Raw genomic sequence first — 25,894 nt, forward strand, 5'->3', positions numbered from 1 at the left:
AAATAGGCAAAAATAAAAACATACTAAACATGTATTGGCCAGGCATGGTGGCTCACACCTGTAATTCCAGCACTTTGGGAGGCTAAGGTGGAGGATCACCTAAGACCAGCTTGGAGAACATAGGGAGATCCTGTCTCTACAAAAAATATAAAAGAAAATTTGCCAGGAGTGGTGTCATGCACCTATATTTTCAGCTACTCGGGAGGCTAAGGTGGGCGGATCGCTTGAGCCTAGGAGTTCGAGGCTGCAAGTTAACCATGATTGTGCCACAGCACTCCTGCTGAGATGATAGAGCAGACCCTGCCTCAAAAATAAATAAATAAATCATGTATCAACTTAGACAGTTGGTATTACTGAGAAAAATAAAACAGGAAAGGGAGCATATAAAGTGGTCTTAGTGGCTGCAATTTTAAATAGTTATCAGGGAAGACTTCTCTGAGAAGGGGATAATGCAAAAAGAACTGAAAGAGTTGAGGAAATGAGTTGTGGATTTCTGGGGCAAGTATTTTTCCAGGTCTGTGGAACAACAGGTCTCTAAGGTGAGAATATGCCTGTTATGTTGAAAAAGCAACCAGAGGCTGGGTGTGGTGGCTCACGCCTGTAATCCCAACACTTTGGAAGGCCGAGATGGCCAGATCACCTGAAGTCAGGAGTTCAATACCAGCCTAACCAACATGGAGAAACCCCATCTCTATTAAAATACAAAATTAGCCGGGCGTGGTGGCGCATGCCTATAAACCCAGCTACTTGGAAGGCTGAGGCACTTGAACCTGGGAGGTGTAGGTTGCAATGAGCTGAGATCAAGCCATTGCACTCCAGCCTGGGCATCAAGAGCAAAACTCCATCTCAAGAAAAAGAAGTCAGGCAGCCAGTAGCTCTAGCATAGTGAGCCAAGGAGACATTGGGCCTGCCTCTTGTAGGGTCTTATAGACTATTATACAGATTTTAGTTTTTTTAACTCTTTTTTTTTTTTGAGACGGAGTTTCGCTCTTGTTACTCAGGCTGGAGTGCAATGGCGCAATCTCGGCTCACTGCAACCTCCGCCTCCTGGGTTCAGGCAATTCTCCTGCCTCAGCCTCCTGAGTAGCTGGAATTACAGGCATGCACCACCATGCCCAGCTAATTTTTTGTATTTTTAGTAGAGACAGGGTTTCACCATGTTGACCAGATGACCTCGTTCTCTTGACCTCGTGATCCACCCACCTCGGCCTCCCAAAGTGCTGGGATTATAGGCGAGAGCCACCGCGCCCGGCCTAGTTTTTAATTCTTACTGTGGTAGGAAGCCATTGGAAAATTTTAAGCAAGGAAATAACCAGATTAGGTTTACATTTTTATGGGATACACGATAGCTGCTGTGTTGAAAATACACTGTTAGTGGGGTAAGGGTAGGAGCAAAGAGAGTATTAGGAGGCTATTACAATGATCTATGTATAGTGTGAGGATGACTTGGAGCAGAGTGGTAGCCGTAGGGGTGCTGAGATTCTGAATACATTTTGAATGTGGATCTAATAAAATTTTCTGATTAGAAGGTTATATGCAGCAAACCACCTTGGCACGTGTATACCTATGTAACAACAACAACAAAAAAGGTTATAAAATGTAATTTTTTTGTTTTGTTTTTTGAGACAGAGTCTTGCTCTATCACCGGTCTGGAGTGTAGTGATGCAATCTTGGCTTACTGCAACCTCCGCTTCCTGGGTTCAAGCAATTCTGCCTCAGTCTCCCAAGTAGCTGGGACTACAGGTGTGCACCACCATGCCCAACTCATTTTTTTATTTTTAGTAGAGTCGGGGTGTCACCATGTTGGCCAGGATGGTCTTGATCTCTTGACATTGTGATCCACCCAACGTGGCCTCCCAAAGTGCTGGGATTACAGGCATGAGCCACCGTGCCCAGCCTGAAATGTAATTTCTTTTGGTAACTTTTTCAAAGAGTCTGTAAGCTTCTGAAGGGTGAAGACTTTGTCTTATTTATTATTGTATTCTTAGCACCATACCACAATAGCTAGAACATAGTAATCACATGTCCATGTGATGATTTTTTTTATGTGAGATGAAGTCTTGCTCTGCCCAGTCTAGAGTGCAGTGCCAGGATCTCAGCTCACTATAGCCTCTGCTTTCCAGGTGCAGGCAATTCTTCTGGCCTCAGCCTCCCAAGTAGCTGGAATTACAGGCATGTGCCACCATGTCTGGCTATTTTTTTTTTTTTGTATTTTTATTAGAGACGGGGTTTCATCACGTTGGCAGGCTGGTTCTGAACTACTGACCTCAGGTGATCCGCTCGCCTTGCCTCCCAAAGTGCTGGGATTACAGGTGTGAGCCACAGTGCCCGGCCACCCATATGATTTTTAAAAAAAAATAATCCAGTCAGTGTGGTTAGTATATCCATGACCTCATTCATGTATCATTACTTTGTAGTGAGAGCATTCAAAAGACTCTCTCCTAGTTATTTTGTGATATATAGTGTTTCACTGTTAACCACAGTTACCCTACTGTATGGTAGAATACCAGCAAGTAAATACTTTTTGAATTTTTAAAAAATACTTTTTGAATTTAAAAAAAATCATATAGTACTTAAAAAAATTTATTTACTTTTTACATTGACACTTTTTATTTTAGAGGCGAGTTTCGCCCTTGTTGCCCAGGTTGGAGTGCAATGGCATGATCTCGGCTCACTGCAGCCTTCGCCTCCCGGGTTCAAGCAATTCTCCTGCCTCAGCCTCCTAAGTAGCTGGGATTACAGGCATACGCCACCATGCCTGGCTAATTTTGTATATTTAGTAGAGACGGGGTTTCTTCATGTTGGTCAGGCTGATCTCGAACTTCTGACCTTAGGTTATCCCTTGCCTTGGCCTCCCAAAATGCTGGGATTACAAGCGTGAGCCACCGCTTTTGGCTTAAATTGACAATTTTAATTGCACCTATTTGTGGGTTTCAATTTGACGTTTCATACATATCTATGTTGCATAATAATCCAGTCAGTGTGGTTAGTATACCCATGACCTCATTCATGTATCATTTCTTTGTAGTGAGAGCATTCAAAAGACTTTCTCTTAGTTATTTTGTGATATATAGTGTTTCACTGTTGACTACAGTTACCCTACTGTATGGTAGAATACCAGCAAGTAAATACTTTTTGAATGAATGATTGTATATTGGAAACTTAACAGTGAACAAACAAGAGTAAAGTGAAAGGCAGCCTAAAACTGATGGCAAAAAAAAAAAAAAAACCAGCCAGGCACAGTGGCTCATGCCTATAATCCTAGCACTTTGGGAGGCCGAGGTGGGCGAGTTACCTGAGGTCAGGAGTTCAAGACCAGCCTGGCCAACTTGGTGAAACCCTGTCTCTACTAAAAATACAAAAAGTAGCCAGGCGTGGTGGCAGGCACCTGTAATCCCAGCTACTCAGGAGGCTGAGGCAGGAGAATCGCTTGAACTGGGGAGGCAGAGGTTGCAGTGAGTGAAATCACACTACTATACTCTAGCCTGGGCAACAGAGGGAGACTCTGTCTCAAAAAACAAAACAAAACAAAAAAATGAAACATGATTTTCTTTTCTTTTCTTTCTTTTTTTTCTTTTTTAGACAGGGTCTCACTCTGTTGCCTGGGCTGGAGTGCAGTGGTGTGAACATGGCTCACTGCAGCCTGGACCTCCTGGGCTCAAGTGATTCTCCTGCCTCAGCCTCTCAAGTACCTGGGACTATAGGTGCATGCCTCCATGCCTGGCTAATTTTCTTTTTTTTTTTGTCATTTTTGTAGAGATGAGGATTTGCCATGTTGCCCAGCCTGGTCTCAAATTCCTGGGCTCAAGTGATCTGCCTATTTCAGCCTTTCAAAATGCTGGCATTACAAGTGTGAGCCACTGTGTCTGGCTGAAGCATCTTTTAAAGAGGAATTGTTCTGTAGTTTTAGCACTTGAGTCTGTGGTCCTCTGGAAGACAACTCTTCAGCTAAAAAAACAAACAAACTCATGTTCCTCACTTTCATCCTCTGGATAATCTTTAAGGGTTATTAACAAAAGGAATAATTACAGTAATGATAGCTAACATTTACTGAATGTTTCTTTGTGCCAGGTATAATGATAAGTTTATTGCATGTATTATCTTATTTAAGTGTCATGAAATCCATATGAAGTAAATGTTATTGTTATTTCACTTAACAGTTGAGGAAATTGAAGGTCATGTAGCTACTAAGAGTGATATGAATCCAGGATTCAAGCCCAAGCCTAACTCTTAATTGCTACCCTGTCTTGCTTCTCATCTGACATTTGCTTCCTCTCTTTCCTTGCTATTATCCTAAGTGACTTTGATAACTCAACTAACATTTTTTTTTTTGAGATGAAGTTTCGCTCTTGTTGTCCAGGATGGAGTGCAATGGCATGATCTCAGCTCATCGCAACCTCCACCTCACAGGTTCAAGCCATTCTCCTGCGTAGCTGGAATTACAGGCATGCCCCACCACACCCAGCTAATTTTGTATTTTTAGTAGAGATGGGGTTTCTCAATGTTGGTCAGTCTGGTCTTGAACTCCTGACCTCAGGTGACCACCCACCTTGGCCTCCCAAAGTGCTGGGATTATAGGCACGAGCCATCTCTCCGGGCTTGAGAGGATAGACAATTGTGGTAAAGAATGGGGATTTGTGATTTTAATATTTCAGGTGAAACTTTTGTGCCTGATGATACAGTAGATGGTATTGCCATGGATTTGAGTAGCTGGAAAAGAGATAATAAAGATCATTGACATTGACAACATTAAGGAATTGGGAGGTCAAGGAACATTTTAACCTTCCAGGGTCAACGTCACTGTGTCAAATGTGACCTCCCAGTGTCAAGGAACATTTTAACCTCCTAGTTCCTTAATGTTGTCAGTATCAATGATCTTTATTATCTCTTTTCTAGCTACTCAATTCCATGGCAATACCTTCTACTGTATCATCAGGCACAATAGTTTAACCTGAAATACTAAAATCATATCTCCCCATTCCTTACCATAATTGTCTATCATCTGACAGACTTTATTCTTCATATTCTCACTACATCATTTCCTTGGCCTTGCTGAGTAATCTAGGTTTTTAATTGCTATCTTTTTATCTAGTCTCTCAGTCCTTCCCTTTCATCTTTAAATAGACATCTAATGACAGTTCCTATTGGTTCAGCACTTACAATGTCTCAGGCACTATATTTAGTATTTTACATATACAATAACTCTAGAAGAATATGTGATAATATTAGGCCCATTTTATAGATAAGGACACTTACACTTAGCAAAGCAAAGTGATTTCCTTAAGGTCATATTATCAGGCATTGGTTGAAGCCCAAGTTCACGCCTATTATTGTTGGTTTTTTTTTTTTTTTTTGGAGACAGTCTCACTCTCTTGCCCAGGCTGGAGTGCAACAGTTTTGGCTCTCTGCCACCTCCACCTCCTGAGTTCAAATGATTCCCCTGCCTGAGCTTCCTGAGTAGCTGGGATTACAGATGCATGCCACCACACCTGGCTAATTTTTGTATTTTTAGTAGAGATGAGGTTTCATCATGTTGGCCAGGCTGGTCTTAAACTCCTGACCTCAAGTGATCTGCCTGCCTCTGCCTTCCAAAGTGCTGGGATACAGGTATGAGCTACCATGCCTGGCCCCTCATCCTATTATTGTTATTTGACAAAAACTTAAGCCATACATAAATCAGTATAACAGCCCATATTTTAAAATATCGATACTGTTAGGTATAGGGAATTTGAAATACTGTTTGAAATGGTTTTATTTGGCTCAGAAAATTAGAAGGAATAATCATCTGCTGGGAATTATGGGTGTGGGCAAGAATGTTATCTCAGGCTAGTGGAATATAGTAAAGACTGAAAATTACTTCCATTAATTTACTTTCAAGGAGAACTTTTTTGTTGAGAACATTATATAACGTGAAAGTATTCATTATACTTGCCAGTAATTTCTTGATCTCGGCTGGGTGTAGTGGCTCATGCCTGTAATTTCAGCACCTTGGGAGGCCGAGGCAGGTGGATCACCTGAGGTCAGGAGTTCGAGACCAGTCTGGCCAACATGGTAATACCCTGTCTCTACTAAAAATACAAAAATTAGCTGGGTGTGGTGGCATGCACCTGTAGTCCTAGCTACTCAGGTGGTTGAGGCATGAGAATCTTTTGAACCCGGGAGGCTGAGATTGCAGTGAGCTGAGATGGCGCCACTGCACTCCAGCCTGAACCACAGAGTGAAACTGTCTCAATCAATCAATAAAATAAAACAAAAGCTAATTTGCTGATAATAGGTCTTATGTAAGTAAGGACTAAGTGTCATAAACACAAAGATTTAAAAAAAAATCATAAAGAATATTCTAACTGAAGTAACTGGATACCATAATGAAAATAAATTGAACCAATGCAAATTTATAGGCTAAGGATGGGTACTAATTTTAGAAGTCCTACTTTAGATAGGTTTTCACCTTTTGTGCAGTTACCACTTGAAAATTGTCCTTACAAATACTAAAAAGAGATACACATTTCTTTTTATTTCTATTTGCATTGTCTTGCTTTATAAAAATATTTTTCCATATATTTTTCTAAAAGTTGTTATTTCACAGGGTTTCATCTGCCCCTTATGTATGAAAAGATGTATAACTGCTGTTGATTTATTGGAGCATTACCAGAAAGTGCATGCTGAAAATGAAACAAGAGGACAGGAACTTCTTAATGACTCTAGTGCTACTGTGGGTCCTGTATATTTTGTTTTAACAGCTTGGTTTTGGGTTACTCAAAATAGCTTAGTTTTTCTTTGCCTCGGTGTTGCTTTCCTTTTTATGCTACAAGGGAATTTGGATTGCTTTAATTATGCATGCTTAAAAGATGTTTTAATAAGGAAAAGAGGCTCTTGGGAAGTCTGCACGGTTTCTCTTACTGTTTGCACCTGTCTTTTTGTGAATTTATAAATAAATACAGAAATTTAAGTTAATATTTTGAATCAGTTTTGCCATGAAATCAAAATATTAAGTGAGTATCATTCCAACATTGGTAAGTTATATTTTTATTATTTTGTTAATGTTTCATTTATGAATGTGTTAAAATGCTTTTTAGGATAAAATACTTCGCACTTACAGAGAAAGAGGACTTTGTGGCCAGGTGCGGTGGCTCATGCCTGTAATCCTAGCGTTTTGGGAGGCTGAGGTAGATGGATCATTTGAGGTCAGGAGTTTGAGACCAGCCTGGCCATTGAGGTCAGAGTTTGACACCAGCCTGACCAACATGGTGAAACTCTGTCTCTACCAAAAATACAAAAACTAGCTGGGCGTGGTGGTGCGCACCTGTAATCCTAGCTACTGGGGAGGTGGAGGTTGCAGTGAGCTGAGATTATGCCACTGCACTCCAGCCTGGGCAACAGAGTGAGACTTCATCTCAAAAAAAAAAAAAAAAAAAAAAGAGGACTTTACATATGAACAGTTATTGTCCCTATCTGAGAGAACATACAGCATTAGAACTTGAATCTAAGACTGTCTCAATTTTTGTTTTAACTCCCCCAGACTTGAGGAAGGTGACAGAATGACATACTCTCATAAGTAACAGTGGATCACTCCAAAAATATTTCTCAGTAGTGTGGGCCTGGCACATAACAAAGGCTGAGGAGGGAAGCAAGTTAGTGGAAGTGTTGCCCATCTTTAGGCTGGAAAGAATTTCTCAGATGATCCTGATACGTGTTTTCTTTCAAAATCATGATGGTATTAAAAAAACAATGGAAACATACCTTTAAAAAATACTGTATAAATCTTATAAAAGAATGCAACCTTTTGCGCGAGAAAGACCAAAAATTACTTTCCTTCTATGAGGTAATTATGTATATAAGAAAGCAATCTCACCAACATTTACTTATTTGACACATTAGTGGAGTACCTTTATGTGGCAGATATTTTGGCAGGTGAGGGAGGTAATAGGTGAATGTGGTACGATAAACTACCCGAAGAGGTTTCTATGATAGATATTATTTGCAAAAAGTTCAGTGGCTAATTCAGCATGAGAGAAACTCAGGAAAAACTTTATAAGAGAACATTTAAACCAGAGATTTTAACTGTGGTGGAGAAAATGGGTGCATGCAGCAGGATGCCAATTAAACTGGCTGAAGCAGTGCAAGCAAAGATGGAGGCATAAAGAATTCCTGAAAATCTGCTTAGAATTTTATCACATGTTATCCTTCTGGACCTTGTGGGTCAACTCTTCTTTTTTATGGGCTAGACAGAAATCAAAAGTAATAAATAATCTCACCTACTCTGCACTTAAAGTAAGAGGTTTCCTTCCTTCCCTCCCTCCCTTCCTTCCCTCCCTCCCTCCTCTTTTTTTTTTGAGGCAGAGTCTCACTCTGTTGCCCAAACTAGAGTGCAGTGGCGCAGTTTTGGCTTACTGCAACCTGCACTTCTGGATTCAAGCAATTCTTCTGCCTCAGCCTCCTAAGCAGCTGGAACTACAAGCGGGCACCACTACGCCTGGCTAATTTTTTGTATTTTTTTTTTTTAGTAGAGGTAGGGTTTTTACCATGTTGGCCAGCGTAGTCTAGAACTCCTGGCCTCAAGTGATCTCCTTGCTTTAGCGTCCCAAAGTGCTAGGATTACAGGTGTGAACCACAGCACCTGGCAAGGGCTTTTCTTTGAATTAAAACGATACTTGGTACAACAGGAATACCTTAAGTATCTAGTTAAGGTAAGTTCCCAGCTGCAGTGGATGAGAAAGGATTACAGATAACCGAACTCTAATAAGAGTATGGAATTTATTGTTTTTAATCTTAAGTAAATTGAGTTTTTTGGAAGTTGGTGACAAATTTGAAATGACTAAAGGAAATAAGTGTGGCTGGCTAGTTTTAGTGTGTTATTGTTAGCTAACAGCCCTTCCCTGATAAATGTCTATCTAGCAACCTTGATCACCTTGGAGATCATTTAGAAAAAAGTAAAGGAGTCTCTTATATTAAATTGGTTTACAAAGTCCATGAATTAATGGTCATGCACTCTGTTTATGGGACATCCCTGAGGCACTCATTCTAAACTTATTATACTGTTATTTTAAATGATTGATGAGTTTTAATAAACTTTTTTTCTTAATCTGCCAATCCCATTTTTGCAGGTTAGCATTCCCAGAGCTAGAATGCTAAGAATTTTTAGAAATGACTGTTGAAATACAAAGCAGACAAACTATAAAGTGTGGGTATAAGAATTAAAGAGTCTTGCCAGAATTAATAGGGTAGAAGACATCTATTCAGTGATAAATATTTATGTCTCAGAGGCATTAGGCAAAAGTTTAATATCATCTGTTTTAAAAGATGAGGAATTATATGTATTTTAGAAAGATTTATTTCTATTAGAAATGTTCCAAAATTTAAGTTTTATTTAAAGAAGAAAGTCCTAATCACGTGGAGAATTCATTTTCTTTTTTTTTTTTTTTTTTCTGGAGATGGAGACTTGCTCTGTCGCCCAGGTTGGAGTGCAGTGGTGCAGTCTCAGCTCATTGCAGCCTCCACTTTCTGAGTTCAAGCAATTTTCCCGTCTCAGCCTCACAAGCAGCTGGGATTACAGGTGCCCGCCATCATGATCAGCTAGTTTTTTTGTATTTTTAGTAGAGATGGGGTTTCACCATGTTGGCCAGGCTGGTTTCAAACTCCTGACCTTGTGATCCACCCGCCTTGGCATCCCAAAGTGCTAGGATTACAGGTGTGAGCCACCATGCTAGGCCTATGTGGAATATTTCTATAATGAAATGTATGTTACTGATTTTTAAAATTTCTCATTAGGAATGAATCATTTATTTCTGGTATTAACCAGGTAATATTTGGAAGTTTTAAGAAGATGTGACATACCTCAGTGTGATCATTAGCTTTCTGGCACTCTTAAGTATCTGGATCCCAAACCTGAAGTGGAAGCAATGGTCAAAAAGCTAAAGTTGTGAAGATTAAATTGTGTAATAGGGATGTAGCTTCCCTGAGGAATGCGTTTTAATTTGCTTTCTAGTCACTAGCAGAAGTTGAGGCACAAAAGAGAAATGACAGGCTAAACATTATAGGGGTACATGTACAGTTACACTAAAGGCAAATCTAGTAGTGTTGTACAACAGTGGGTAGGAGATCTAAGAATGCCAACAGATGGTTTTGAAGAAAAAGAGAAAAACAGCAGCTAGACTAACATGCTGATTGGGAACATTCATTCATTCAGCAGACAGTGTTGAGTACCATATATCTCCAGTGGTATCACTGTATTCTGATGTCCAGAGGCACAACCTCAATACTACCCTTTGCTCATTTCAGGAGTTTCATAGGATATTATTGCATTTATTCACCTTTTGTTCCCCTGCCCATCACTCTGGCTCTGTGATCAGCACACACCTAGAAGCCTTCTGTGTTCTAAACGTAACATGACTGTGTTTCATAGTGTTTCCTGCACCTTTGTTAATGCTCCATTTGCTTAGAATGCTTTTCTTTTATCTCTGCTGGTAAACTCCTGTTAATTCTTTAGTACCTAATCTCAGTGACTGACACACACACTCACACACACACACATACACACACACACGCACACACTATGCAGCTGCAATGAGGATGGAGATGAGACACATATATAATATGTATTTTTGTAAAGTATTAATTGCTGCCACAGGTGGAGTTGGATACTTCTGTGTTCCCATAATTCTTTATATATAACTGTATTATATAGCATTGTCTGGTAATATTTGTCTACATATCAGTAAGTCTAATAATTAGCCTTGATTCTGTCACACATAATGTGCACAAATAATAAATGAGGATGTACATTTTATTTTGCATCAGCACTCAAGGAACAGAGGTTTTTTTTTTTTTTTTTTTTTTAGTTTTTACATGCTCAGAGTACCGTTTGCTTAGCTCATTTTTCTCCCTTGGAAGATTTTATAATCTGTAAGCTATTAGAGCTTTTTGTGTGTGTGTGTGTGTGTGTGTGTGTGTGTGTGCGCGCGCGCCAGTTTTTGCACTGCCAGGTTCATTCATATTTCAGTAAATAAATATGCAATTTAGAAAAATACGGTATGTTTAAAGTACCATCTGTAGCCATTATGGAAATAAGGATGAAAAAATCCAATATGCTGAGTATTATAGTGAGTATAGGAACTTGACAAGCTGGTGAGAATGCTCCTGGAGGGAAAAAGCGGTATACACAAAGGCACAGAAATTTGATGGCATGCTCAGGGAAACACAGATATTTAGTATTGTTGAAGTATGGTGAGGGGATATCTGGAGAACAGACTGCATAAGTTGTTGGGGAATGGTTGTGCATAACCTTGTATGCCATGTTGATGATAAAGGTTGGTGAAAGATATTGAAAAATCTAATTTAGAAAGATTCCTCTGGCAGCCCTGTGGAAGATTAATTATGGAGAGGGAAGACTGGATATAGGAACACTGTTTCTAATGTTATTGTAGTAGTCTGGATAAGAAATACTGAGTGTCTGAACATGAGCAGTTGCAACGAGGATGGAGATGAGAAGATGGAAAGGAGAAATGTTTATGCTTAGTGTTTTATTAGGAATGGGTCAGAGGGAGAATAGTTTAGCCAAATTTTTAGGTTTCTAGTTCAGATGAAAGGTAGGTGTTGGTGAGAAAAGGAGGTTTGGGAAAAGAGTCTTCCATTTGTTGTATTTGAGATGCCTGTGGGATGCAGGTAGAGATACATGTTGTTAAAGATCCAGAAGAGTTCTGGAGTGAGTTCTTGGCTAGATAGATAGACTTGGAGTCATCAGCACGTCAGTGGTAGCTGAAACCGTTACATTATTATATACCTGAGAGAATACTGAGTCAAAAGAGGAGGAGGTCAATGAGAGAGCCTTGGGGAACAGTGATCCATAAAGGGAATTGTATTTGTTTCTTATAGAAGGAAGAGAGGATGGCCATTCTTATATGTAAAAGCTGTACATTCTCATAAAACAAAACTTACTTTCCATAGAACCTTCAAAGTTACAATGTATTTTTTTGTTGCTTACAGTGCAGAAATGCATTGATGCACCAGTGCCACACACATCCATTTTATTTTTATATCCGTAATAGAGGGAAATTTTAAAATTGTGGTGTATTTGATGGAAGTAAAATAAGTTTATTTCTTGCTACCTTTAATTAGCAGAATTGTATGTGTAATAACTTTATCATATTTTTGCTAATTACTATTTTATCTTTGATTTAATGAATTACCATAGATACTCTTCAGCATATGAAATACTCATGCAGAATAGATTGCATGAGGATATTCTTGTGTATTAGGGTGAAAAATGGGCCAATAGTGTTTTCAGTATTAATATCCAGTAATATTTTTTAAAAGTCAAGATTTTGGAGTAAGGCTTCTTCAAAACCCTTGATATGGTGTGTTTGTGTACGTGCGTGTGTGTGTGTGCATGTATGCGTATGTATGTGATGTTTGTGTGTAAAGTGTGGGGAAACTTATCAATAAACACTTTGGAATGCAAATAATTTAAAGAGTAATTCAAAGTTGAGAGTTTTCTATTTATATTGGATTGATGATACTGAAGTATTATGTTTTATGAATACACACACACACACATACACACACACACATTTTTTTTTCCTTTTATTGCATTTTAGGTTTTGGGGTACATGTGCAGATCATGCAAGATAGTTGCATAGGTACACAAATGGCAGTGTGTTTTGCTGCCGTCTTCCCCTTCACCCACTTTTGGCATTTCTCCCCAGGCTATCCCTCCCTCCTTACCCACCCCGTCCCTCCCCTATTCCCCCCAGTAGACCCCAGTGTGTAGTACTCCCTTCCCTGTGTCCATGTGTTCTCATTTTTCATCACCCACCTATGAGCGAGAATATGCGGTATTTCATTTTCTGTTCTTGTGTCAGTTTGCTGAGAGTGATGTTCTCCAAATTTATCCATGTCCCTACAAAGGACACAAACTCATCCTTTTTGATTGCTGCATAATATTCCATGGTGTATATGTGCCACATTTTCCCAGTCCAGTCTATCATGGATGGGCATTTGGGTTGGTTCCAGGTCTTTGCTATTGTAAACAGTGCTGCAATGAACATTCGACACACATTTTTTTGATACGGAGTTTTGCTCTTGTTGCCCAGGCTGGAGTTCAGTGGTGCTATGTCGGCTCACTGCAACCTCCACCTCCCAGGTTCAAGCGATTCTAGTGCTTCAGCCTCCTGAGGACCTGGGATTACAGGTGTGTGTCACCACACCTGGCTGATTTTTGTATTTTTAGTAGAGATGGGGTTTTGCCCTGTTGGCCAGTCTAGTCTCGAACTCCTGACCTCAAGGGATCTGCCCACCTCAGCCTCCCAAAGTGCTGGGATTATAGGCATGAGCCACCACAACTGGCAGTATTGTGTGATAGTTTGAATACTACTGACAATTTGATGGATACAGAAGTTAGTAAGTAATATTTTATAGGACCAACAAACAATTGGAGAGAAGTCTGTGATTTGTTTAATTTGCTAATTTACTTTGCAATCAGGTACCCCTACAATATAAACTTAAGTACAATCTGGTTAATCATTAATTCAGTTTCATGCATGAAGGTATTTTTTTAAATATGTATATATTCTGCCTTCTCAGTTTTTTGAAGGCCAAGACTATATTTTTATCATTTATATCTTATAGAGAACAGTGATAACACTTGAAATTATAGTCAATAAGTATTTTTTGAATAAAGTCACTAAAAAGTTAGATAAAAGGGCTTCTTTTAAGGCAGTGGTTTATAAGGGTGAGTCAATGAGTTTAAGAGATAGTATAGCATTTCAGAACATGGGATTTGTCTAGCAGACTTGTGCATCTTTTGGTTTAATTAGGTTTGTGATCCTAGGAAAGTGATATAACTTTTCTGAGGTTTAATTTCCTCTTCTATAAAATGGAGTTAATAATACTGAAAAAGTACTGAGAGATTTAAATGAGGTTGTGTAGGGAAAGCACATAGTATAGATTCTACAAATAGTCATTATTATTATACATTCTGTCCTGTAACTAACAGCTATCTGTACCTGTGCTTCTCAGATATTTTTGATAGCAACCACTTAAGAACTATACTTTTCTGTAATCACTCAAAACAGAAGTTAACAAATCATTATTTATTCTTACTCCATATGATAAACTCTAATATATTTTGTTGTAGAGAATTATTTTTTAAAAGTTTCAGCTGGGCGTGGTGGCTCATACTTATAATCCCAACACTTTGGGAGACTGAGGTGGGTGGATCACCTGAGGAGGTCAGGAGTTTGAGACCAGCCTAGTCAAGATGGTGAAACCCCGTCTCTACTAAAAATGCAAAAAAAAAAAATTAGCCGAGCATGGTGGTATGCACCTGTAATCCCAGAAACTCGAGGGGCTGAGGCAGAGAGAATCGCTTGAATCTGGGAGGCAGAGGTTGCAGTGAGCCAAGATTCTGCCATTACACTCCAGCCTGGGTGTGTCCAGCAAGACTCTGTCTCAAAAAAAAAAAAGTTGTAACCTAGTAAGTTGATTTTATGATTCATTAATGAATTGAAACCTAAAACTTGTAAAACATGGATCTTTATCAGCATTTTTAACATAGTACTCTAGTTGATAGTTTTAACCATATAATAATTCTGGGATTCGTTATATAGTTATATATTTTTTTAATATTTTATGGGACTACACACTAATTTTAGGCCTTTACTGTGTTAGCCTTAGGTTAGCAAAGAAATTTACTGACTAGAATACTTGTCTATTGTTGTAGGTATCTGAGCTCTGTGGTGATTATGAATTACTTTTCTCCCCTCAGTGATTCTTCATCATCACCTTCTTTTTTTTTTTGTTAGCATTCCTGTGAGGTAGATTGGAACAGATATTATTTTACTAATGGGACTATCTAGCGAATGGAAGGATATGATGGCAAGTGTTCTCAACTAATCTATATTAGAACTAGCTTTTCAGATTAGACTTGGGTACTCCAGCTATTACTTTATCTAATGTAAAAGACAGTTGTAAGGGCTTCCTTTGCATTTTGTAAACTTCAACTAGAATAGACAGTGAAGTATCTTTGCATGATATTAGAATTTGGGATGAATACCGTAAGATATAATTTATCTAATGGAACCATTGGTATGATTAAGATATTTGATGATGTTTCATAATATGCAAATTATTTCAGAATATTAAATACTATTTTGAAACTTTTTTCTGCCTTTTTCTATAGGGTTTCATATGTCCCCAGTGTATGAAATCTCTTGGATCTGCTGATGAGCTTTTCAAACATTACGAAGCTGTTCATGATGCTGGTAATGATTCAGGTCATGGAGGAGAGTCTAATCTTGCTTTGAAGCGGTACAGTATGATAATTTTGAAGTATAATGTTATGGAATATGCATATGATATTGTTTTATCATGATTAATTAGTTGATCAAAATAGTAATTTTTATATTATTTAATTTAAATCTGTCCTCATTTAGCATATCCTTCCTTGATTATTGTTAAAAACTATTCAATCCATGACCAGTAAATGGTTATACCAGTGATATATAAGTTATGTTTTATACAACACGGTATATAGGTTATGTAATTAATGAAGATTGTGAGTTAGCAAAAGAAGGTTAAATTGAATTTAGTATATTCTGTATAATTTAAAACGATACGATTTGCTGACATGACTTTATAGTAAGTTGTTAAAATGATGAATTTAGCCAACAATGAAAATTTAAGTTTTAATTTAAAATTTTAAAAGTTTCATTTATAATCAACAGTATAGCAATACGCACATGTATACATTGTGCTTCTTGGTAATTTGTCTTGGCCATTTTAAGAAGTAAAAGTAAACTAAAATATAACTACTTAGAATTGCACTCAACAATATAACTTTGCATTTATTTGTCATTGGAGAGAACTCTTATCTTTTATCCCCACTGAGAGCATAAACAGTTCACTTCATTATAATTGTAAAAAAGTATCTTTATGCTTTCCTTAAAAAAAACCTTACTGGTTAATTAATCTGCTATAACACAAAGAATACTACATAAAGGAAAATATAATCACATCAACTTTGTAGGACTATGAAATGTGGTCATTTTAATGTATTGAAATATGTGGGAAAACCAGTGCTTTTGGGAAGAATGGATCTTCAATTTTAATATGACTGTTAATGCTCTCAGGTATTTTTATGTGTGAATTAGTAATTTCAGCTACTATTTTGTCATTTGTTAGGAAATAGATTAAAAATGTGTGGTTATATTAGATTATATTATAAATGTTTTTATATTTAATTTCAGTTTAATAGAGTTGCATTTCAACTATGAATTAGACCATGTTCAATATATGAACTTTTAACATAAAAGCATCCATGGTCTACCCTTGTTCTTAACTTTTCGTTTAGTGTTTTAGATTATTGAAGCCTGAGTTCTGCCCTGTCATTCTCTGGCAATGGCTCTTTCAAAGGCCAACAGTAACCTGTATTATTTTCAGTTCTTATTTTGCTTGACCTCTATTTTGGTTATCTATTACTGTCTGACAATCTACTCAAAGAGCAAAGAGGTTTAAAACTATAACAGTTTATTAATTCTCATGATGCTTTGAATTGACTGAATGGTTCTTCTGCTTTAAGTGAGGTAGACTGGTGTTGTAGGAAGACCAGAAGGTTCTAAATAGCCTCACATTCATGGCTGGAAGTTGGTGTTGGATGCCACCTGGGAGCTTATCTCGGGCTTTATGCCAGAGGCTTCAGTTCTCTTTCATGTGGGCCTCTTTATGTGGCTGCTTGGACTTCCTCACAAACTGGTAGTTCATTCCAAGATAGTATGTTCCAAGATGAAAGAAGCAGAAGTTGCCAGTCTTCTTTAGGCTTGATTCAAAAGTGTCACAGCATCACTTCCGCCATTCTATTGGATAAAGTAGTCATAGTGCCAGGTCAAATTCATGAGGCCTGAAGGTGAACTTGGTCTTTTAGTGGATTAGTGGATTTTGTGTATAGGAAAGGAAGAATTTGATTGTAGTCATATCTGTAGACTATCTACAACAACCACTGCAAAATTTGGCTCTGCCAGCTCTCCTTCCTTCTAGTCTTCTGAGATTACATACCATTGTGATAATTTTTTCTTGATCTGTTTTGTAAGCTGCTCTTCCTCTATGTGATCTACCTGGGGTAATATCTACATCCATAACTTCCTCCTAAACCACATCTCCAACCTTGAATTATCTCCCAATTTGCCTATTAGGTATCTTCCCTCTGATTTTCCCAAAGCACCCCATTATTGACATTTAGAAAACCGAGTTTATCCCATTTTCTTTTAAACCTACTGCTTGTCTGCTATTACTTCTTCTGGTGAATGGCAGCATTATCTGTCGACCTAGTTATTAAAGCCAGGAAAGTAGGTGTGCTCATTTTTACACATCTGCTCCTGCTCCCCTCATCTGATCTGTCAGAAAGTTTAGTTAATTGTTTCCTTAACAGCATATTCGTTCACATTTTTACTGTTGTAGTTTATTTTAGACCTTAAATCTCACTCAAAAAAAATTTTTTTTTTTTTTTGTATTTATAGTTGGCTCTTTGTCTTTGGTCTTGTACTCTTCCAATTAATTCTCCATATGACTGCCAGAATAATACTCTTTTTTCTTTTTTTTAGAGATAGGATCTTGCTCTGTTTTCCAGGCTGGCTCAGTCATAGCTTATTGTAGTCTCCAACTCCTGGGCTCAAGTGATCCTCCTGCCTCAGCCTCCCAATTAATTGGAACTACAGGCGTGGACCAACATGCCTGGCTAATTTTTACTTTTATTTATTTCTTTTTTTGAGACAGGGTCTCGCTATGTTGTCCAGGAACCTCAAGAAGTCCTCAAGGAATTCTCCTAGCTCAGCCTGCCAAAGTGTTAGGATTGCAGGCCTGAGTCAATGTGTCCGGCCAGAATAATATTCTTAAAATGCAAATTTGATTGGTGTTACTCTAAGTAATAATTTTTATTGGCTTCTCTTTGCTTATGGAATAGTTACTGCATGCACTTCCATTTTTATCTTACTGTGTCTTCATCTTCCCATTTTCCTACACCTCTCTTGTTTCGTTTCTATTACATTCTACTCTATAACACTTTGAATGACGTGACTATGAGCTGCATATGTCTTTTAGATCAAAAGTCCACATGATTCAGGTGGTAATGAAACCTTTTTGCTTTAAAGCCCTTTGTTCATCAGTTTACATGGGAATTTCCTCAACATCAATTAAATATTTGAAGTTTGATGCATTAGTGGATTTTTTAAGACTAGATTTTTAAATGTATGCATGTAAATGATATATATGTAGTACAAAATTCAAATGGTTCAAAAAAGTTTGTGGTGAAAATTGAGCTCTTGCCACCCCTTTTTCCCTACCCTCTTTTATCGTCTATTTCTTATATATTCTTCCAGAGATAGTCTATGCTTATATATTCATATGCTTATATCTATATACATATAAATAAATATATAAATATCTGTAATTATATAAAAGATAGCAGTTCTATGTTGTTCTGTACCTTTTGTTTCTCTCTATATCTTATGGATTCTTCCATATCAACGTAGATAGAGCTATCCTATTGTTTTTAATGATAGCATGGAATTTTATCATTCTTTGGTTGATGACTATGTTATTTCTAGTGTTTTGTATATGACATCATATAAGTTCTTGTGGAGATACCGTTTGTACATGTTTGGGTATATCTATAAGATGAATTTCAATCCAGCAGGGGAAGATATGTTCCTGACATCCAGAATAATTCTTTATAAAGGTCTTTTCTCATAAAGTCTCTCTCCTGCAATAGGGCCTAGAATGGTCAGTTCACCATCCTTTGTCAGTCTGACTCTTAGCAGAATGTGAGAAGCTTCTCAGAAAAGAGCATGTCAGACCCAAAGGAATAGAAATAAGCCAATTTGTTTGTGTGTGTGTGTGTGTGTGTGTGCGTGCATGTGTGTTCCCCCCACCCATTGCCATTTTACAGAGCTTTTTCTTTTTTTTTTAAGGTAGAACCTATCATTTTATTTAGATCTTTATTAAACTGTTGGAATTGAGAAGCAGACAAATGCAATAAATCTTCAAAAATAGATCCTGAAAGGCACTTTCTGCTTAGGGCAAGCAGTCATAGAATAAGCATGTAAATAAGCTGGCTTCTCTGTACCACACCAGCCAAGTCAGTTTTCTCCATGGCCAGCCACACCAGCTTGGCCCTTCCTTCTGTTAACACCAGCCAGATCACCTATAGGTCTAACCCAAGGTTTTTCTCTAGGACAACTTGGCCTACCTGAGAATGCTGGAAACATGTTGTTAAAGGAATCATGGTGTTGAGAGAAAAAAAAAATATTTTAAAAGCTGCCATCTGAGATGATGGCTTCTCTGTACTACACCATACCCCACAATACAATAAATAAGCAATTAGAAAATGTTCAAGTATGAAGGGGTTTCCTCCTCCCTGCCAAAAGCACTGCTCTCTGAAGGAAGCTGACTTCTCTGTAGCTACACCAGCTGTTCAGAATGCTCATTGGACCTGGTTTTGAAAATAAAACAAAGTTAAAACCCTGGGAGGATTTATTGTACAGTGTGAAGTACTGAGGCTTTCTTATAAAGAAAAAAAAAGTTATCTGGTATCTAAGCGTGCAACCTACAGACCCTCAGGTACTGCCCTGTGATTCCTCTGTATGGCATCACAAAGGTGCCAAGTGTCTGTTTTACTAGAGCTAGGAGTTGATGAGGTTTGGCTAGTGTTGAAACAATGCATAGGATTGGTTTACTAAATTAAAACCTTACTATGTATGTTCTCCAAATGACAGCTGACAGTGGAGAGATTTTGATTTGGTGCTGTTAAAGAGGTGGCAATTGAGAGCATAAACACCAGGGAGATGGTTTAATAGTAACTGTCTTTTTCTGATGTCAGGCTAGAGCTCCAACTGAGAACTTGCGTTGCATGCAAGATTGATCAGATAGGGAACATTCCCTGTCAAAAAGGGACATAATTAGAAATGGATCAAGTTACAGGGAAGATAAGGGGAAGGCTTCACATTCATAATAGAGCTCAAGACATTACAAATTCATGCTGACAGTGCTGTGGCATTGTCAACAGAGGCTGTAAGTGGAACTACAAGTACTTTATGTGCACATTACAAGGACATTTTCAGCATCTGGTGGGAAAGTCAATGCAATTGGGACTATGGAGCATTGGGTCATAGATCACAAAGGTTCAATTTCAAAGCAGTATTTACTACAATGTTGTTTCTAGGCAGTTACGTGGATCACCTATGCTCACTAAATTCATTACAATGATGAATAAAACACATAGGGACAGAATACCAAGCTCTACTTACAGTCCCCCACAAAAGCGAAAATTCATGTCATTGACTAGAGTGACTACAGCTGATCAGGATCTAAAAGAGGACGGGAAAATTTAGGAAGGAGGGCCCTTTCCCTCAGAGCTTGAAGGCTTCTCTGTAGCCTGTGCCAACAAGTATGGAGAAAAGAGGCTAACACTTTTAATATTTAGCTTTTTGGGCACTTCCCATAGGAAGCTGTTCTACCAAAGTGGCCATAGGCTGCAGTCCTCTGATAAATTGGCTTTCTCAGATCCAGATCCCTGACAATGACACTAGGGTAGAGATTGAAATTCTTCACAATCTCTAGTAGCTTTCTCTCACTCTTCTGAGAGGTACCATAATGGAAAATGGAGATAGATAATGGATAACAAACTCCAATAGCATAAGAGACCTGAACAAGAACCCTCCTGCACAGACCTCCTTTAACAAGGGATTTTGCTACCCAATGACTAGCATAAGCAGCTGAACGGTTGACCTTAATATAATCCTTTCCTAAAAAAGTCACCTCTTCCATGAGTACCTTAACAACCATTAAGTGTCCACAATGGTTTTTCCGTTCAGTCAAACAAAGCAAGATCACCCTGAGGCCCACCAATAACAAATCTGCTACTTGGCTGTAGGTGGTAGATTGTATCCTCATCAAGGTATTTTTCAGGCACAACGGCTTTGATGACTTTCTTCTTTAGGGCATTCCTCATTTCATCAAGATAAGCCTCTTCATCATGCTGAACACATATAGCAATTGTGTGGACTCTGATGGGAAGCATAGTACCTTGATCCTGCATGTACTGCACAGTAACTTGAGTTTTTAGAATCAGGGCATAACCAAGGCAAAATGCCATTATGGCATAGTTCTGCCAGTTCGGCTTTAAGTTTGTATTCCATGACTAGTTAAAGGCATGCATAGACTCCTCAGTTTCATCAGTGGCATAGCCAAACATCAAGCCCTGGTCTCTAGGACCAGTGTCTTCTTCATTTCTGTCGAGATGAACACCTCAAGCAATAACTGGTGACTTGCTCCAAGGCTACCAGCACATTACAAGTCTTGTAATCCAACCCTTTGGAAGAATCATCATATCCAGTGTGTTTAATAGCTTCACCAACCACTTTCTGGTAGTCAGCAGCAGCTCTGGATGTAATTGTTCCAGCAAGAAGGATCATTCCAGTTTTAGCAACAGTTTCACAAGCTACTTTGTCATCAGGATTTTGTTGAAGGTGGGCTTCAAGGGCAGCCTCACTGATCTGGTCCCAGACCTTATATGGGTAGCCTTCCACCACCTACTCTGAGGTGAAGAGGAATGTGCCCTCCTCAATGAATGCCTTGTGGAAGCTGTTGGGCTCCCGTTCATGTTGGTGTTGGTGGCCGTGAGTGAAAGTGGCATTGAGAAGGAGCAGTGGTGAGGTGGCAGCTCCGAAATGCACAAGTGGCATTCTATTCAGAGCGGAGGGTGGCAATGGACGAATCAAGGCCTTTTCTCAGTGTGAAAGAAAGAAGCCAATGTTGATAGAGCTAAATGAATGAAAGGGAGAGTGATAAGGGAAGGACTAGATTACGCAGATTTTATAGTCCATGTTAATGAGTTTAGAATTTATGCTAACTACAATAGGAAGCCATTGATGCTTATTGTTAGTAAATTAATGGAAGATGTTCTGCCTCTAGCTCAGCGTTTAACAGTCAGTTATATGATTATTTCCATGAGAAAATGTTTTCCATTTATAAACAATGTGCTTTACCAATAAGGTTGTTTTTCTAAGGGCTTTATATATATGCCATTATACATAAAAATCTTCCATAGTTTTATTTTTGAATTGAAAAACTATGATATTACTATGCAGTTACTAGCCATGATTTGTTAAGACCAGGTTGTTAATTAAAGGACATTATTAATTCCTTCCCCCCCATTTTTATTTAGAGATGATGTAACATTACTCAGACAAGAGGTCCAAGACCTACAGGCTTCACTTAAGGTGGGAGTAAAAATTGTTAAACTTGTTTATTTTCAGTGTTTCAGATAATACAGCTTTTTAAATTTACTAATTAAAAATCTTTTTTATTAGGAAGAAAAATGGTACTCTGAAGAATTAAAGAAGGAATTAGAAAAATATCAAGGGCTGCAGCAGCAAGTAATTGCTTTTAAAATACTTAAAGCATGTTTATTATTATTGATGAAAATTAAACTTAATACCTTTTTGCAAGCAGGTGGTGGCCTGATATAAATAATTTCCTAATTTGTTTCTCTGTGTTTAGTAGCCTGCAGTGTATATTCCTTGTAATTCTGTTGAGTGCAAACAAATATATGAGGAGTGAAGATGTAATTTTTTTTAAAAGGTGTTCCAATAAAAATCAGTTACTGGATGGGCCCACGTCTGTCATCCCAGCATTTTGGGAAGCTGAGGTGAGAGGGTTGCTTGAGCCAGGAGTTCGAGACCAACCTGGGCAACACAGGGAGACCATTGTCTCTACAAAAAATGTAAAAATTAGCTGGGTGTGGTGTCATGTGCCTGTGGTCCCAGCTACTTGAGAGGCTGAGATGGGAGGATCACTTGAGCTCTCCATTTCAGCACTGTGGTGAGCTTACCACTACACTCCAGCCTAGGCAGCAGAGCAAGACTCTGTCCCCGACCGCCCCCCCACCCCACAAAAAAAAAAAAAAAAAAAAAAAAACAAGCATCAAGTACCTATATGTTGTTTTTTAAAATACCAGGCTATAGTATTCTCAATTTTTACACTATGCCTAAATAGTTAAAAAATAATGGGTTCAAACAGTAGTGAATCTCTTCAAAGCATTTACATTTCTGACAAATTGATAATGACTGAAGTGTCTATTGGTAGGGAAAGAAATATTACTAGCTATGATAGCTAGTAATATTATTATTGTTAGTGAAGATTGAAAACTGGGAAACCTGTTCTATTAACAATGTTAAGTTTTTAAAAAATAAAAAAAATGTTTATTTGTACATACATGCACACACACACATGTGCTGTATGCCTTTATGTAAAAATAATACATAGAAAAAAACAGAAGAAAATAATTGTATCAAAAGTGGTTCTCTCTGATAGTATTTTTTTATATCTTAGATTTTATATAGTTTAATGTATCTTCTAAGTAAATAACCTTAGTTATGACTTTTATGCTGAAATTATCTTGACTTTATTCTGAAATTATAGGAAGAATCAAAGATTAATGAAATCTTGCCAAATCCATAGTCATCATTTCTAAGAATAAAAGTAGTTACCCTTCAGCAATAGTTCTAATATTTTTGTAAAGTAATTAATAATCCCTTTGCACATTACCTTGGCATATTGTGACTTTCAGTGAGTCTTTTTTTCTTTTTAGTCTTTGCACCAAGAATTGTCAGTTAGACTGAAAAAGACAAAAACAAATAAATAACAAGATAATCAGTCTTATTACTACTCAGCTTCTCTAACTGGTGATTCTGTTAACATTAAAGAGGTTTTTAGTAGTCCAAAATACTTAATAGCTTATTTACTTACGTTTTGTACAGGTGCCATTAACAATTAACCATATATGGGCTGTATTCTTTTCTGTATCTGACAACAGTGTGGAAATTGTTTACCACATTTGAGATGACTGTTCCACATTTAATGCACTTAAATAACTTCTCCACAGTGCAAGTTATAAGTTACCTTGGCAGGAAATTTACCTTTGGGGGAAAATATATTTTAAATACTTATGATTCTTAGCAGTCTGTATGTCTTAGTTCAATGTATAGAGAAATAAAAAGTCAGATATACAATGAAATGCCTTATTATAAACTCTTTCACATGTGTATAATTCTTTAAAATATAAAAATAATGCCAAGGTAGTATATTATTTTGTTCCTAATACATATGACAAATAAAACCTCATGGAGTCTGTTATTTCTGCTTCTTTTAAAGTTGGCTTGTCCTGAATTTAAAAATTATGATTATAAAGCCAGTTTTTTTAAGTAGTGATAATTTGATAGCATGTTTTAAATAATGCAAATTTTAGTAGTGCTAGTTTGATAGTATGTTTTAACTAATGCAGATGTTCAAATAATATAGGTGTTGTGTTTGATTGTAATAAGAAGCATGATTTGAAGTATGATTTCACATATTGCATGGTTTATTACCAAAGAGAAATTTTCTTAGGTACACAATGCTTACAAGGGAGAGAATAAAATGTTCTAATCTTATGGGAAATACCAAAAAGTCTAGTCACTCTATTAGGATGGAAGCAGGCTTTCATGAAAAGTAAAGTCTAAAAGGATTGAGGTGTACCTTTTTTATGAGCAGTATCTCTGGAGAGATGGCATCCAAAACAGTGGTGATCCCGGACAGTGGGGATCTGCTGCTAGAGGAGATGTAGGTGTTGGCTGGCCAGACTCAAAGCTCAAAGGCCAACAGGATGTGTCCCTGTTGCAACATGAGCAGCCAATCTCAATGAAAGCAACCAACAAAGTGCAGCCTGCCATGGCCTAAGCTTTCAAAGTGTCTTTCAAACTCTTGGGTTAATACGTATTTTGAAGCCCAGTAGTTAAGGTCAGTAGCTCAGATCTAGGGTATGATAAGGTCCGATATAATATTACTGAAGAGAGAGGAGAAGTTCACGCCAAGTTCTCTCATATAGAGTCTAACAGGCATCACATGCTTGAATGGAGGGGGATAACACTCCAAGTTCTTATTACAGCAAAATATATAGCATCCATGTAGCAAACTTTGAAATTACTTCAAAGCTACATACTAATATGACTGAATGTTGCCAATTATTTGTTTTAGAATCTATATTTATAATTATAATAATTGTGCTATTTATTACTGAATTCATGAAATTTAAGATGTCTTATCATAAGACCATAATAACTTCATATATATTAGCATACAAATAAAGATCTATGTTAGAACTAGTAAACTGAAGTTAGATCATATGCTAGTCTGCCTACTGGTCTCTTACAGATCTGGAAGAATGGAAACTACTAAATTTAAGTTTTCACCAAAATCTTACTACTTATCTGAAAGAATGTGACTTTCAGAGATTTTTTAACATTGGCAATTTTAACAGTTTTATTGTTTCCTTTTAATCATTTGTTTATGTCTTTTGTTTGAATTGAGGAGGCTAAACCTGATGGATTGGTGACTGATTCATCAGCAGGTAACTTTACTTAAAGCAGACATTTTTTCAATTTTCTTTTTCTTCTTATTTTTTTTCCTTTCTTTTTCTTTGATGTCTGCTAAATGAATTTTGTTTCGTGGTTATGCTTTATGACTTTAAAATGTGAAGATAATGGTCATATTTGAGGTTTAGAGAGTTATATGTGAACTTCATAATTTAATCGATTAACTAAAATTTTAGTTTTCTTAGTTCATTATATTTTGAAGTAAGAAATAAACTTCTCAAATATTACATTAATATGGTTGTTTAATGAAAATGAAGTCTATATTAAGAGTAAGATAGTTATTTTATGATAAAGTATTAGGAGTTGACTGCATACTTTAAGAAATTAAAAATTTCAAGACCTTGATTAACTATTTCTAATTCATCCTGCTTTATAACTGATTTTATCAGATGTTTTCCTTTTTGAGCCAGCCTTGATGGCTCATGCCTATAATCCCA

At 37.4% G+C, this 25,894-nt stretch overlaps 1 protein-coding gene and 1 pseudogene across 9 annotated transcripts in view; one reads left to right on the plus strand and one right to left on the minus strand.

Moving 5' to 3' along the window:
* The window catches only part of EEA1 (early endosome antigen 1), a 160,149-nt gene that overhangs the window by 46,174 nt on the left and 88,081 nt on the right, over positions 1-25,894 (plus strand). For 8 of the 9 annotated variants that reach the window (XR_013521953.1, XR_013521952.1, XM_078337018.1 and 5 more), the window contains 4 exons: positions 15,176-15,303; positions 22,211-22,265; positions 22,356-22,421; positions 25,393-25,432. Coding sequence is in view for 6 of the 9 variants with exons in the window: in XM_078337018.1 (XP_078193144.1) it covers positions 15,176-15,303; positions 22,211-22,265; positions 22,356-22,421; positions 25,393-25,432 (289 nt within the window). In the remaining 3 variants the exon portion in view is untranslated. The remainder of the gene's footprint in view (positions 1-15,175; positions 15,304-22,210; positions 22,266-22,355; positions 22,422-25,392; positions 25,433-25,894) is intronic. The other variant, XM_078337023.1, reaches the window with a different exon arrangement.
* LOC103795349 (S-adenosylmethionine synthase pseudogene) lies at positions 20,276-21,840 on the minus strand (annotated as a pseudogene).

The sequence above is a fragment of the Callithrix jacchus genome, chromosome 9 (assembly GCF_049354715.1).
Source record: "Callithrix jacchus isolate 240 chromosome 9, calJac240_pri, whole genome shotgun sequence".
NCBI lineage: Eukaryota > Metazoa > Chordata > Mammalia > Primates > Cebidae > Callithrix > Callithrix jacchus.